This window comes from Ammospiza caudacuta, chromosome 1 (assembly GCF_027887145.1).
Source record: "Ammospiza caudacuta isolate bAmmCau1 chromosome 1, bAmmCau1.pri, whole genome shotgun sequence".
In the NCBI taxonomy this organism is placed as follows: domain Eukaryota; kingdom Metazoa; phylum Chordata; class Aves; order Passeriformes; family Passerellidae; genus Ammospiza; species Ammospiza caudacuta.
Window position 1 is genome coordinate 22,620,675 of NC_080593.1, and position 12,915 is coordinate 22,633,589.

The 12,915-nt window shown below is 41.6% G+C and overlaps 1 protein-coding gene across 1 annotated transcript in view; it reads left to right on the forward strand.

Moving 5' to 3' along the window:
* The first annotated feature begins 445 nt into the window (after positions 1-445).
* Positions 446-12,915, forward strand: part of ZNF804B (zinc finger protein 804B) — a 219,962-nt gene continuing 207,492 nt past the window's right edge. Inside the window, exon 1 of the mRNA XM_058818563.1 lies at positions 446-613. Within this exon, the coding sequence (XP_058674546.1) occupies positions 461-613 (153 nt within the window). The 5' untranslated portion in view covers positions 446-460. The remainder of the gene's footprint in view (positions 614-12,915) is intronic.

The following is a 12,915-nucleotide window of genomic DNA, read 5'->3' on the forward strand; positions in this document are numbered from 1 at the left end:
GGACCGTGCCGGCTGCATCACCGCCCAGCCCGGCGCTGGGGACAGCCATGGGGAGCAGCCGCCGCTCCAGCTGCCGCCGAGAAACTCCCTTCCGGATGTCGGCTGCGGGTGGCCTGGTCTGAGCGGGAGCGGGAGGAGGGAGAGGAGGAAGGGCCGTAGCGGCGGCGGACTGTGCAAGTTGCGCTCTGCCCTTCTTCTCGCCGGCCCGTCTCCCACCCGCGGAGCAGCATGCGGACTGGCCTCCGCGCTCTCTCAGATGTGCTCCGGCTGCCGCCGCCTTCAGTGCGTCCTGCTGCTGGCAGCGCTCACCCGGGCGCTGGATGAGACGGGAGCGGGGAGATCGCTGCTGCGGTTCCGCCCGCTCCTTCATGCGGGCTTCTGCTCCGGCGGAGGTCGCACCGCCGCCGCGGAGGAGCCGGGCTGCGCTCCCGCCCCGCTCCCGCCCGTCCGGGGGGCCCGCATGGCGTGCTATCTGGTCATCAGCTCCCGGCACCTCAGCAACGGGCACTACCGCGGTATCAAAGGCGTCTTCAGGGGACCGCTCTGCAAGAACGGCGCTCGCTCGCCGGTAACTGCCACCTCCTCGCCCCCTCCCTCACTTGTCCCCCGCACGGTAGGAGCGGTGCGGGCGGATGCCCACGCTGGGGGCGGCCGGCGCGGCTGCGGGGGGCGCGGGGCGTGGGCGCCGGCTCGGTGCCGCTCTGCGGGGCCCCGGTGTGGGCGCTGCCTCGCCGGGCGCCTCGGAAAAGTTTCTCCGTCGGCGGCCGCCTGCGAGTGGCCGCGGGGACGGGGCTGGGGGCGGTGCTGGCGCTCGGCAGTGGGGCGGGGGTGGGGGGGTACGGCTTCGCTGGGGTTATCCGTGGGGTTATCCGCGTCTCGGGCTCGTACCCAGGGAGAGGTCAATTTCTGATGCTTTGGTGAGAAGTTGGAGGCTGGTAGAGGGGAAGGCGCCGTGTCGGCTCCAGGTGTCGCGGTTTAGTACCTTGTCCAAGGTTTTGACGCGGCGGAGGAGGGAAGCGATCGTTCTCGTGGATTCGTGTGCCAAAAAATGCACTCGCGAGTTTGTCTAAGGCGCGTTGTGAACTACCTGTTTAGACCGACGTCTAGGTAGGACACGCGGGAAGTTTGGGGCGTCCTGCGGAGACTGCAGACCCGTCGAGCTAGCCTAGACGGTGTCCGTGAGTCGCCCAAGGCGTTTCGTGGGGGAGCGGGAGTCCTGTGCTGCCGGGGCAGCGGTGCCGGGGGCAGCGCGCAGGTGCCCGGGTGCGACCATGTCCCGCTGCCTCTGCTCCGCCGTGGCTGCGGCACCGGAATCGCCCCCGTGGCCGCCACCGAACTCTCCCTGTGCCCGCTGTCGGTGTGTGACACACGGAGGGGCACGGAGCTGCCATCCGCCTGGCCTGCCCTGCACGGGTACCAGGGACAGGTGAGCCTGCCGGTGGGATTCCCTGAGCATCGGCAATGCCAGGTTGTGCCACACACCTGCACCCTAAATACCTTACGGGAACTAAAGTCTGCTTTCTCTTTCTTGACTTCCAAAAATTACACATATTTCACTGTGCTTCCAAAATCCCTTTTGTGTTGTGCACTAGCACTCTGATAGAGCGCCTGCAAGTTCTCCCCGTGTGCAGCTGTGCCTGTCGTGTGCAGAGTAACACAACTGAGCCGCAGGTATCATCCATCAGTCATTGGCTGAGCTGCGTTTGTGGTCTTTGACCCATGGAGCTCATCCACTTTCCACCTCTGTGTGTGGAACCCCCTGAAATGCAGGCAGCATTTACTGAGATCTCTGTTTGAAATTAGGTCAAATGGAAAAAAGATCTCAAAGATGTAAAATGGGAACAAGCTTGATTGTAAATACTTCTGATTTAGTAGAATTCAAACAACTGATATTCAAGCTGAGTAGTATCAGAAGCCTGGGAAGATCTATCCTCTGAATATTATGTTCCAAATCCTTCACTTTCCAATTTCTTTCCCTTTTTAACTGCCTAGTGAGTATGCACACCACTCCTCTCCATCTAAATACTTCATGAAATAAATTTGTCTGACTCCACTAACAAATCATCGTTTTAAACACAGATCCACTAATAATTAGTCATAGTCCTGCTACTGGGTGAGAGCAATTTTTGTTAATGTGTAAGTAACAGAGAAGAAGACCAATGAAAATTCACGTTCCTTATTCTTTAAAGGTGTATTTTTTTAAAAGATTTTGTTTTACATTGAACCATCTTAGTCTTAAGCCAACCATCTAGGGTTTAGTGGAAAAGGGAAAAAGCTATGAAGTTGAAAATTAATCTCAAGCCTCTTTCACTGTTTAGAAATGCTCTTTCATGTGATTTTTCCAAAGTTTGAAAAAAGTAGCAAGGGCACTTTGTATTACTTTTCACTAAGACAGAACATCTTGTTTCCTAAATTTGTATTACCAGGAGTTGCTGTTTTATATATTTTGGGGCCATTTCTACAGAAAGGACTGAATTTTAGCAATCCTTAGCTTTCATTCTGAATTCTTGAGGGAAAATTTTATTTCTTTACATATATTTTTTTTTTAATTTTTTCTTTGTTTTCTTCTGCTTTTTTTTTGGGGCAACTTTTTGAAGCTAGTCAGGCTTTTGAGGTCATAGGCTAAGGTCTTTGGAGAGGGAGTGTTGGACAGCTCATGAGTGCATGATAAAGTTTTAGTAATGTTCGGTAACTGTAGCTCTGTAATTTTTTCATGTGTTTGATATTTTGAAATTACTATTGGTTTATATAGACTATTTTCATATTTTAATACGGAAGTTCAGATTTTAGGAGATAAATAAAGGATGCTCAGTTGGCACAGAGGGTAATAGTTTGCTATTAAATACTGAAAGCAGTGAGTAATCTGCATGTGCCTACAAATTTATAACTTTCCAGACCATATCCCTCTTTCTTATCAGTGTGCATAAAGTTGGTAACAGGGGATAGCAAAAGCCACCACCTGGATACGTTGTGCATTATGGGTGTGGGAGTCATACATATTGAGATTTAGTATTGACTGAGGTAGTAAAATTGTTTTAAACATGAAAAAATGCCCCACACAATGCAAACTCTCCATTTATTGAGTTAAACTTGAGGCCTCTTTCTTAAGAAGGAAGTCTTAGGCAAGTGGCATTTATTTGTATTCCATGTGCTGTGCTTTTATTCAATCCCTCCTGATTATAACTTTGAAAGATACAAGTTATGTCTTGCAGTCATTTTTAAAATGTTGAATTGGAAGCAGCCTTGAAGATTTGATTTTATCATTTGTACCATTAAACAATCTTCTCTTTGTACACTATGAGTGATCTTATGCATGAGTCTATGTAGCCTTTAATGGATAATATGTACCTTTCTATATTTAAAGTGTTCTGTATTAACAGACCATGAAATGTCAGTAGACTTAAGGCTATGCTTTAAGAAATGAGAACAGTGGTGAATTTTATAAATACCTTTATCAAATTTCATGGTTTTATGAACAAGGATTTTTTCAGTCTGGGTGTTTATGTAGTATTTATTAGCATACTTTGCTATTATTGTACCAGAAACAATTCTGGTCCTTCTTCCTGGTATGCAGAGAGACCTTTAGTTGTAGCAGTTTGAATGAGAACAAGATATATAGAACTACAAGGATAACATACTTCGGGAATGTAATGAATTTGTCGTGATGTTGTCATCAAATCCTTTAAAAATTTAACCTTGCTTTGCCCACTTTTACATATTGGAGAAGGGACTAGCTGTGAATATTGTGAAGTTAGTAGTGATGAATTCAGAAAGAGTGGAATTAGAAGCAGTCACCAGTAAACCCTTTATCAGTGGAGTCTGATGGAGTTACATGGGGAAGGAAATGCTGAGTTTGAACATGATGCCAACATTACTAAGGATAATGGACAGTAAGCCAATGAAAGAAGCTGATCATTTTAAAGCACAGCTGATTCTGTGCTTTAAGCTTTTATATTTTATGTGAAAAGTTATATTCAGGAGCATATTATGAGCAAATTTTCTGTCTCTGAAAATTGCTGTTTAAGGAAGTTCATTATGATACAGAGATACTGCTTACACTTCAGAGTGATGATAGGATTTTTGAGTCCTGAATAGATTACATTGATCAGTGTACTGGTTTTACTTTTTGAAGTCAGGATAGATAATGCTGTCACACTTTTACTGCCGTGCTTCACAAGCGTGGCAAAGCTGGCACTGAAAAGGACTTGCCTGCAAAACTTTTAAAGGAACTTCCAGGATGCAGCAGAAAATGGTACTGGGAATTCAGCAGATGGCCCCCTTGCTTCTGAATCATTTCTAAGCCAAGGATGTTATTAGGGTACACTGTTCTTCCTGCGGCTTTTTAAGATAAGATATAAACAAAGTCTCGTTTGCTACTCAGTATTTAAAGATCCCTTTGTATTTTGAAGGAAATAGAAGGCTCAGAAGACCCAGTGCCTTAGCCAATTTCTGACTTGGCTAATTATTTTTCTTCCGTTGTTCCCTGCAGCTTCAGCTGAATACAGTATTTTTCATGTACTTCTCTGAGCTGTTTTCAAATAAAGCTGTCAAGCAGCTGCTCCCTTGCACTCGGTGCTTGCCTGAGTTCTTTGGATTTTGGGGGGCAGGAAAGGCTTCTCTGTTACACAGAGTTACCTTTAAAAAAGCACAGCTCTCACCCCATGTCCAGAGGCTGCTCCAGCAGTTCTAATTAAGTACATTGCAGGTACTTGGAAATAATGATGCTTTAGTTGATACTGAGCCATAAGCAAGTTGTTTTAGCACTAAAGCAAATATAACTTTGAAAACCTAAGTGAGCCTGAGGACTGAATGACTGTAAATAGAGAACAGGAGGGACATGGCATGGGCAGCTGTCTCTGCCTGCCTGAGATCAGTGCTAGAAACACAGGCATAACCAAGTCTGCCACAAAGGGACAGTATTGTGTTTGCCACCAGCCAGTGGCAAACACGTGCCAGGCACAGTTGTCAGAAAGCAATTTAAAGGCTAGACATGGTGCATGTGTACCATGTGAAATATGGCTTAGGTGACAGCAGGTTAAAGGAGGAGCCACCAGATACCTGGGTGATTACTGGAAGACCAAACAACCTGTGCATTTCTGACTGCATCCTTTAGCACTGTGACTGCACTCTCCACAGCACTGAAAGCAGACAGGAAGGGTATGCTGCAGCATTACTAGGAAAATGCATGAAAAGTAAAATTTAAGTTAGGAAATAGAGTCTAAAGGGGTTGATAATAAATCAGCAACTCTAATAAATAATCCTACAAAAGGAAAGGGGGGAAAAACCCCAACTGCACTAACAAAATTTTGTGGGAAAGAAAAAAAGGGAGAAATGGTAAAGAAGATGGAAAATTGTACTTTCACTTTTCTGTGCCAAAAGCCTCTGGCAGCTGCCTCCAGCAGCAGTGGCTGCCTGCCAGGGGGGATTCTGTGCACTCTTCTGAAGGCTTGGAGCTGGCTTGCAGAGGTATCTGCCTTACACAAACCAAGGGCAGGCACTCCTGCTAACTGTTTCTGATCTCATTGATTCCTGGCACTTTTTGTCCCAGAGTGGGCTGAGAGTGTTTCCTACCAGCCCTCCTGCCTCCACTGTGCTGGAGAATATGAGCATTCCTGCAGCCCACACTCCACCTTACAATGACCTTATTTCCCGATTTCATGGTTCCTATTATGGTGCTTTTTGTGCAATTCTGCAACATGTGAGAGGCAGAAAGAACTTTCAGAAAATGGGAATGTGCTTTGTGCCACATGTAGCCTTTCAGAAAATGGAAATGTCCTTTGTGCCACATGTAGCCTTGCTGCTCATTTCTTGTATTAAACCTGGTTTTTGTGGAATCTATCACTTCTGAGAAATTTTGATTCTAATTCAGTGAATGTGTAGCACTTTGTATTACAGCATTGCAATTAAATTTAATCATCTTCAACGAATTTCTGCTGGGGCCATTTCCTTCACCCACAATTAGCAAGAATGTTAAACAGGTGCTTTATGTCTGACAGCACCTTTACAGCAGTCTAATATTTTTATTGGTCCCTCAATTGGGTCCGTAAACCCAGATCAGTTTCTCTGTTATTTTGCATTTGGCAATTCCTGTTTGTCCATTAGTTCCAGAATTATTGCCATTACATCCATTTACATTCTCACTTTCAGTTCATATGCATTTTACTCACCCAGAGCAGTTTAGTGAGTTTTCTTATTTTATTTATTTATTTTAACTCTGAATTGTGTACAAATTTGAAAGTGAATGTAGAGACCTAGTGATTGTGAAACAGGTGCTCCCTTGGATGGTGGTTTGGGCTACCCAGGCTCTAAGCATTAAGGGCTGTTCCTCTGCCTGTTCAGCCCTGTTTTCTAGACTCTTGCCCATGTGTGCTGTCCATGGTATGCACTTGCCGGGCTTTGCTGGGGAGGATGCTCCAGTTCCTTCCTCTGTCTAAATGAATGCTTTGTTTTGACCAGTTTACAACTAAATAAACTGAGTAACTTGACTTATGCAAATGCTTGCATGTGAGATTAGCTTCCTTGAAAACAGTGGTTAAAAAAATTTCAGCATCTGAATCTACTTATTCACTACCAAAGTTTTGCAAAAGTCTCCTGTAAAAAGCACCTAAACAGAGAAACAAAAGAAAGCTTTTAAAGGCTGCACAGAATGTAGGCACTTTTCCCTACTTGAGTTTTTCTAGTGGACTGTATTGCCTTGGGCTGCAAGGCTTGGGGCTTTTTAGTTTGGGCATTTTTTTGTGGGTGTGTTCTTTTTTTGTGTTGGGTTTTTTTGGTTGATTTTTTTTGTTGTTGTTTTTGTGGGGGGTTTTTTGTTTTGTGTTAGTTTTTTGTTTGCTTTTTGTTTTAGGGTTTTGTTGGTTGGTTGGTTTGGTTTGAGTTGGCTTTTTGTTGTTTGTTTTGCTTTGTTTTTGTTTTTTTTTTTTTTGTTTTTTTTTTTTCTTTTTGCATTTAACATGAAGAAACTCCAATAAGTCTTTTTATTATGTCACAACTAATCACTTTAGAAGACTCAATCATTACTGGCAAAGTTAGTTTTACTCACTTGTCCTAGGGAATATGTTGACTTTTCTGTGGGGAAAAATAAAGACATTCAAAGTGTTTTTATCTGCATGCTGAAGTGCTTTAATTTTAAAATCCCACTGTGAAAGGCTTAGTTTTACTACTTTATGTGTCTATCTGTGAAAAGCAGTGTATCACATTTGTTACAAAACACAGCAGAAGGTGTGGACCCTCTTTTAGAGTTCAAGAGTTAGGATCTCACTATCTAAGTTTTGTACACCTACCATGGTAAAAAACTGGATTAGGAATAATTTACATAAAAGGTCAAATGAAATTTATTACAACATTAAGTTAATGCTAAAAAGAAGCACAGATTCATGCATGCACTTGCAGGAACCAGAATTCCCAACATAACATGCAGCACCATTAAAATCCAGTTTGACCCTCCAAAGAATTAAGCAGTGCTCACTGGAGAATTAGTCATTTTGTAAACATATGTGCATGTAGCAGTCTATGCATATAAACATATCTGAATAGCAATAAGAAGACCTTTAAGAGAACTTTTTAGCATCCACACTGACAGTTGTAAGCACTGCTTTTTGAAGATCCAAACTGCTCTGCTCTTAGCCTTTGAACCTTCCAAACTCTGAATGAACAGTCCTAAAATGATTTGATTTATGTTGATAATCTGCATAGGTGATATGGCTACTGCAATATTAAAGCCAGATATCTAAAATTCAGTCCTGGATTTCTGTATTTTGTGTGGGCACACATTACTCCTTGTCTTGTACAATAAACTGCAGGGCTCCATTATCAGGATTAGTCATGGGGTAGGTACACATACCTGAAGATGCTCTTCACTGTGCAGAACGTATTGTTCTGTGCCCAGTCATAAGGCACTTCAATGACAGGTTTTCCTTTTTTCTTTTTTTTTTTTTTAAATACTAGACTAAATTTATGTGCATACTAGATAAGATGTAAACATCATCAAAATTTTGTCCCAGTTTCATAGTTATGCATAATGATAATTGGCAAGCTGGTTCAAGTAAAGAAATAGAACTATAGCTGGAGGATTGCATGCAGCTCTGAAACAATTCATACATTAATCAACTCTAGTTGATATCAATTTTTCAATTGATGTTTTCCTTGGAACATATTCTAAAACAGATTTAGTGCTTTTGTGTCAACAGAAATATTCTATCAATATTCTGCTCAAACTGAACTGGAGAGCTGTATTTGGTGTCTTTGAGAACATTCTCAGTTGTAATCAGCTGTAAATCTGCAGCCTTCATTTCCAACCTAGACTGCAACATGTGAGGAAGGCTTGAGAAACTAGATTGGGAAGTGTAAGAAGAGAATTCCCTAAAATACACCCTTTGATAGCAAAATATTTTCTAGATTATATTTTGGGTTTAAAATTATAAATGAAACCTGTATGAATATTATGATCAGAGGGTCTGCTAGAAATGCAAATTCTAATAGTTATTAAGGTGTTCTAAGTATTTTTTTCAAAGAAAAGTTCTCATATTCAGATATTTATAGCTCTAATTTCATTAGCTTTATGGGTTCCAGAAGTAACCAGTCCAAGTTGTTCATGTAAACCAGTCTTCGTTTTTCTGTGCTAATCATCACATTTTCAGTTTAAGTATGACTTCTGTGAGGTGTGTAAGCTCTGACCATGGATTTTGCTGGGAGACCTAAGAAGAAGCAGAATGTGTATGTTTATGCCACCCTTTGTTAGACACTAAAAAACCCTTACACCCTTAAACCCTTAAAAAACAGTTACGATATTGATGTATCGAGCCTGCCCTTGAGCAGCCTTTGATTGCAAGAAGCCTCTGGTGAGGCACTGCAGGTAGAGAATGACTCTGCAGGGTTCTTGCATTTGTTGCTAGGTGAATGTTGGGTCAAAATGCTGGCTGAGGTGAGTGGTCCATGGACTGGGTGATAACAAGGATTCCTCAGCCTGGGCAAGGCTCTGCTGGCTTCCAGATGCTGCACTGGGGCTGCTCTGTGCTGGGAGGAATTACGGTGTAGGAACACAATATCCAGGGTTCCCACAACCCTCATGGCTGCAGGTCTGTGCCAAACAGCAGCTGAGGCATGGAGGTGTCCTGACACAGGGAGTGGCTGCCTGGTCTGATGGACACAGACCAGAATCTGTCCCACAGCTACTGAGCACTAGTTCAGGAAAAGAAACTAAAAAACATCATCGTGTAGGTCCCCAGAGGGAACAAACTCACAAGGTGATGTGCATGCAAGTAGTTTGTGTGTACCAAATAATAAATAAGCATCCCATAAATGTCACTGAGTACATATGCAGCTTCTCCAAGCTGTCTGAATGCTTAACTGCTGTCCTTACAAAGCTGTACTACTGCTCTTCCTGTAGAGAAGTCCAAGGCTGCTTTGTTGTATACATCTACAGGATGGACACTGGCATTTTTTCCCTGTTGTGATGTTTCAATATACACTTACTTCACTTTAAAGATGGCAAAACCCATATGAAAAAATAGTTTAGTCAGACCAATGAAGAAAAATCAGGTTGGTACTACATGCAAAGATTTCAATTTTCATTTGAATGATAAATACATCCTTGGCTATTAAATACAGAAAAGAGGCAATATAAGGAGAGGTAGTGTTGGAGACACTTCTTATTCACAAATAAGCATCACTTTTAAAAAGCTCATTTTCTGGGAGTGAGTGATAAATTTTTGTGATGACTAATAATGGAAAAATCAGATTTGTGTTCTTTGATGCAGATGTATTCATATCCTATAAACCAAAAATTACATTGAAATAAGTATTGAATATATAAACTCACTGATTTTATACTTTGTTCATCTTCTGCTGAAGACCTGTTTATAACCAGTGCATTCTATACCATGTGCAACAGGAGATTCTTATTATGTATATATACTGCCCAATAGATATGCTTTATTGCTTAGCATTATAATAAGCATCTTTTATAAGTTAAACTTCAAAAATACAGATCTAATATTCTGGTTATTTATCTCAAAAGTAAACCCTTCCCAAAAAATGAATAAAAAAAGGCCTTCAAATATATTCCCTAGAGGACATGTCTTATTTGAAAATGATAACACTTGGTGGATAAATGTATGCCTTTCATTTTGGCTACATTCATAAATCTGTGCGCTGGGCTTTTTATTATATAAAGAAGATATGATGACTTGAAATAGAAGGTTGTATCCATATGCCATGTTATTGCTTTTAATGGGGAAAGAATAATAGAGAAAATAAATTCATTGAGTTCTTTTTTTTCTTTTGACAGCTATCTGCTGTTTATATTGTTATTTCTTCACCTTACAGAATCACTGAGGTTTCAGGTGATTGAATTTGATTTCTGTGGGTTGTGGAATCAGCCTTTAAATGTTTATATTGATTTGCATATATGACAGCTTTCATCAGTCAAGACCATTATAAACAGCAAATTGAAAGAAGTTAGAAAATTCCTTTCCTTGAAAGGGATTTAAATAAGTTTACAGAATGACTTAACAGAACTGGCATAATCTTCACAGTCAATAAAGACCAAAGGCAGAAAAATGTGCTTAAAATCTACAGAAAAAATGTTTTGTTTCCACTGTGTGTTCTCGAAGACTTGCTTTTTAAGCTATAGCAAATGAGGATTACTGATTATGTACACTTAGAAATATTCCAGTGGATAAACAGTTTTCAAGGCCTTTCTTATTAAATCTGAAGTTCATCTGTAACTTCAGTAATAAGGACATTGAACACCTTTTCCCTCTACCGAAATACAGTTCCTGATCCCAAATATTTCCCAAAACATGTCTTGTAGTAATATTTTTCCCTGATGTTCTGACTAGCACTTTTGAAGAACAAAATTATGATTCAAAAAGTGCTTGAAATATATAATTTATAAAACTATTTTAACTGCTGTGATTTATTACTGTACCAGGCAGTAAACTTCAATTAAAAAAAAAAAGAAAAAAAATCCCAAACTCAGCAACCCCAAGCTACCCCAAACCATGCCCCCAAGCATAGCAAAATAATCAGCATGTGAGATCACCATGAACTGATGAATCACTGACAGCCTTTCTTCCTATGTCTGCTCAGGTAAAGTTCAGATCTTGACCTTCTGCTCGCCTGGGAGCCATTAAGAAATCCTAATGAGCTTCCTGATGGCCTTTTAAGAGTAATAACTGATTAAGTAATTGTAGCACCTTATGCTGAAGTGTTTTAAATACTCAAAGACTTCTGAGCCTCTTCCTACAGAAAAAGGCATGTCTGCTCAAGTTATATGATTAGAAAGAAAATGTTCCTTTTTATCATTGTAAGAGTACTTCTCTATGTTTATTCCTCTAACCTCTGGCTAATAAGGATGGTGACTGCAGGCATTAGACATCAGTCAGCCTTAAAAAGATTGATGCTCCTGATTACAGTATACTATAGGATAAATTGTAGGGTTCAAGTCTCTCACAGAGTTAAAAAGGATATGTGATATCTGAAGGAACATAAAGGTGTCAATTTTCTACTTGATGGTACTAATATATTTTGATAAGATCTGCATATTAAGAACGAGCCCTCAAATACAGTGATTTAGTACTGCAGTTGTGCAGTGAGGAGAGCAAACAACAAAAATGTGGATCCTTGCCTCTGCTCTGAAGGACAGTGAACAGAGAGCCATGGGCACTACAGCTGGCAGGCATGGAGAGAGAGGACTGCTTTCAGAAGTGACTGGTGAGAGGAATGAACAGGGATAGTCAGTGTGAACAGGGAGGTTAATTGCAAAGTAAATGAGTTTGCTACAGAAAGCACTGAGGATCAGATCCTCAAAGGTAGTGTGTGTGCATTAGTAAACAGCACCAGGGACTGTGCCAGGCATTGGAGCTTAATCAGCTAAACAATGGAATTGTGAGTGTTGCTTCCAGTATGTTTGTGCTGTTCAACAAGTAGCACTGCCCCAAACATTTCCTGGAGAGAGTTTGGGAACTAGGATAGGGCAGAAACGTTGACATTGCTGCAGTTTCAACTCCAAGAGACTTTTACAGCACTGATGAGCTGCTCAGTGACAGGTAAAAGCCTCCTTTTTTTAACTGGCTTTGAAATCGTACCCATGTATGGAACTGCTAGCCACCCCTAGGGCAAACCTCTCAGACATTGTTGTTCCCAAAACTGTAACTGTGCTTTGAGAGAATGGTGGGTGTCACAAGTAAAAATTTTGTTGGGAAGCATTGTGAAAAAATCAGAATTGATGGCACCACTAGTGCTTGAGCCTATGTCCGTGTTCAGTTACCAGACTAAGTGCAGCCTGGGCTCCAGCTCCATCCAGCTTTGCAGAAAATAGGACAGTGTCCTGGGGTGTTGGGACTTCTGAGGATTGAAGGGTAGTGGCTGGATCTCCTGACAGCACTCTGGTGGTTGGATCAGATGAAGCAGGTGGATTTCCTCACAAATCCCATGACAAATCTGTGCTGTGCTCCTGACAGGAGCAGTCCCAGTAAATGTGATATGCATATGCTGACTGGAGGAGAGAAAGTTCAGCTTCACCATTCAGGCAGCAAACTTCAAAGACAAAGAGCACATGAGAGAGTACTGGTGAATCATAATGAGCTTCTTGGAGTATTTTTTGTAGTTTCTTCAAGAATTCTTAAAATTCACAGAAAGCAGACATGCATAGGGACTGTTCAGGGTAGTATTTTAGCTGGTGTAAACCAATCTGTTAAATTGATTACATTTTCTAAGGCTGTTTTATGCCAGCAGGATTTGGTCCTGAGATTTTATTTAGATTTTGTTTAGTAAGTAATGTGGCTAAAGTTAGTGAATACTAGTTGCTCGGACCTCCAGGGCAGAAGCATCACTGTGATTCAGTCACAGAATTTCAATTAGAAGGAAAATGCAACTGTGCTCCAAACATAAAACCTTGTATATTTTTGCCGG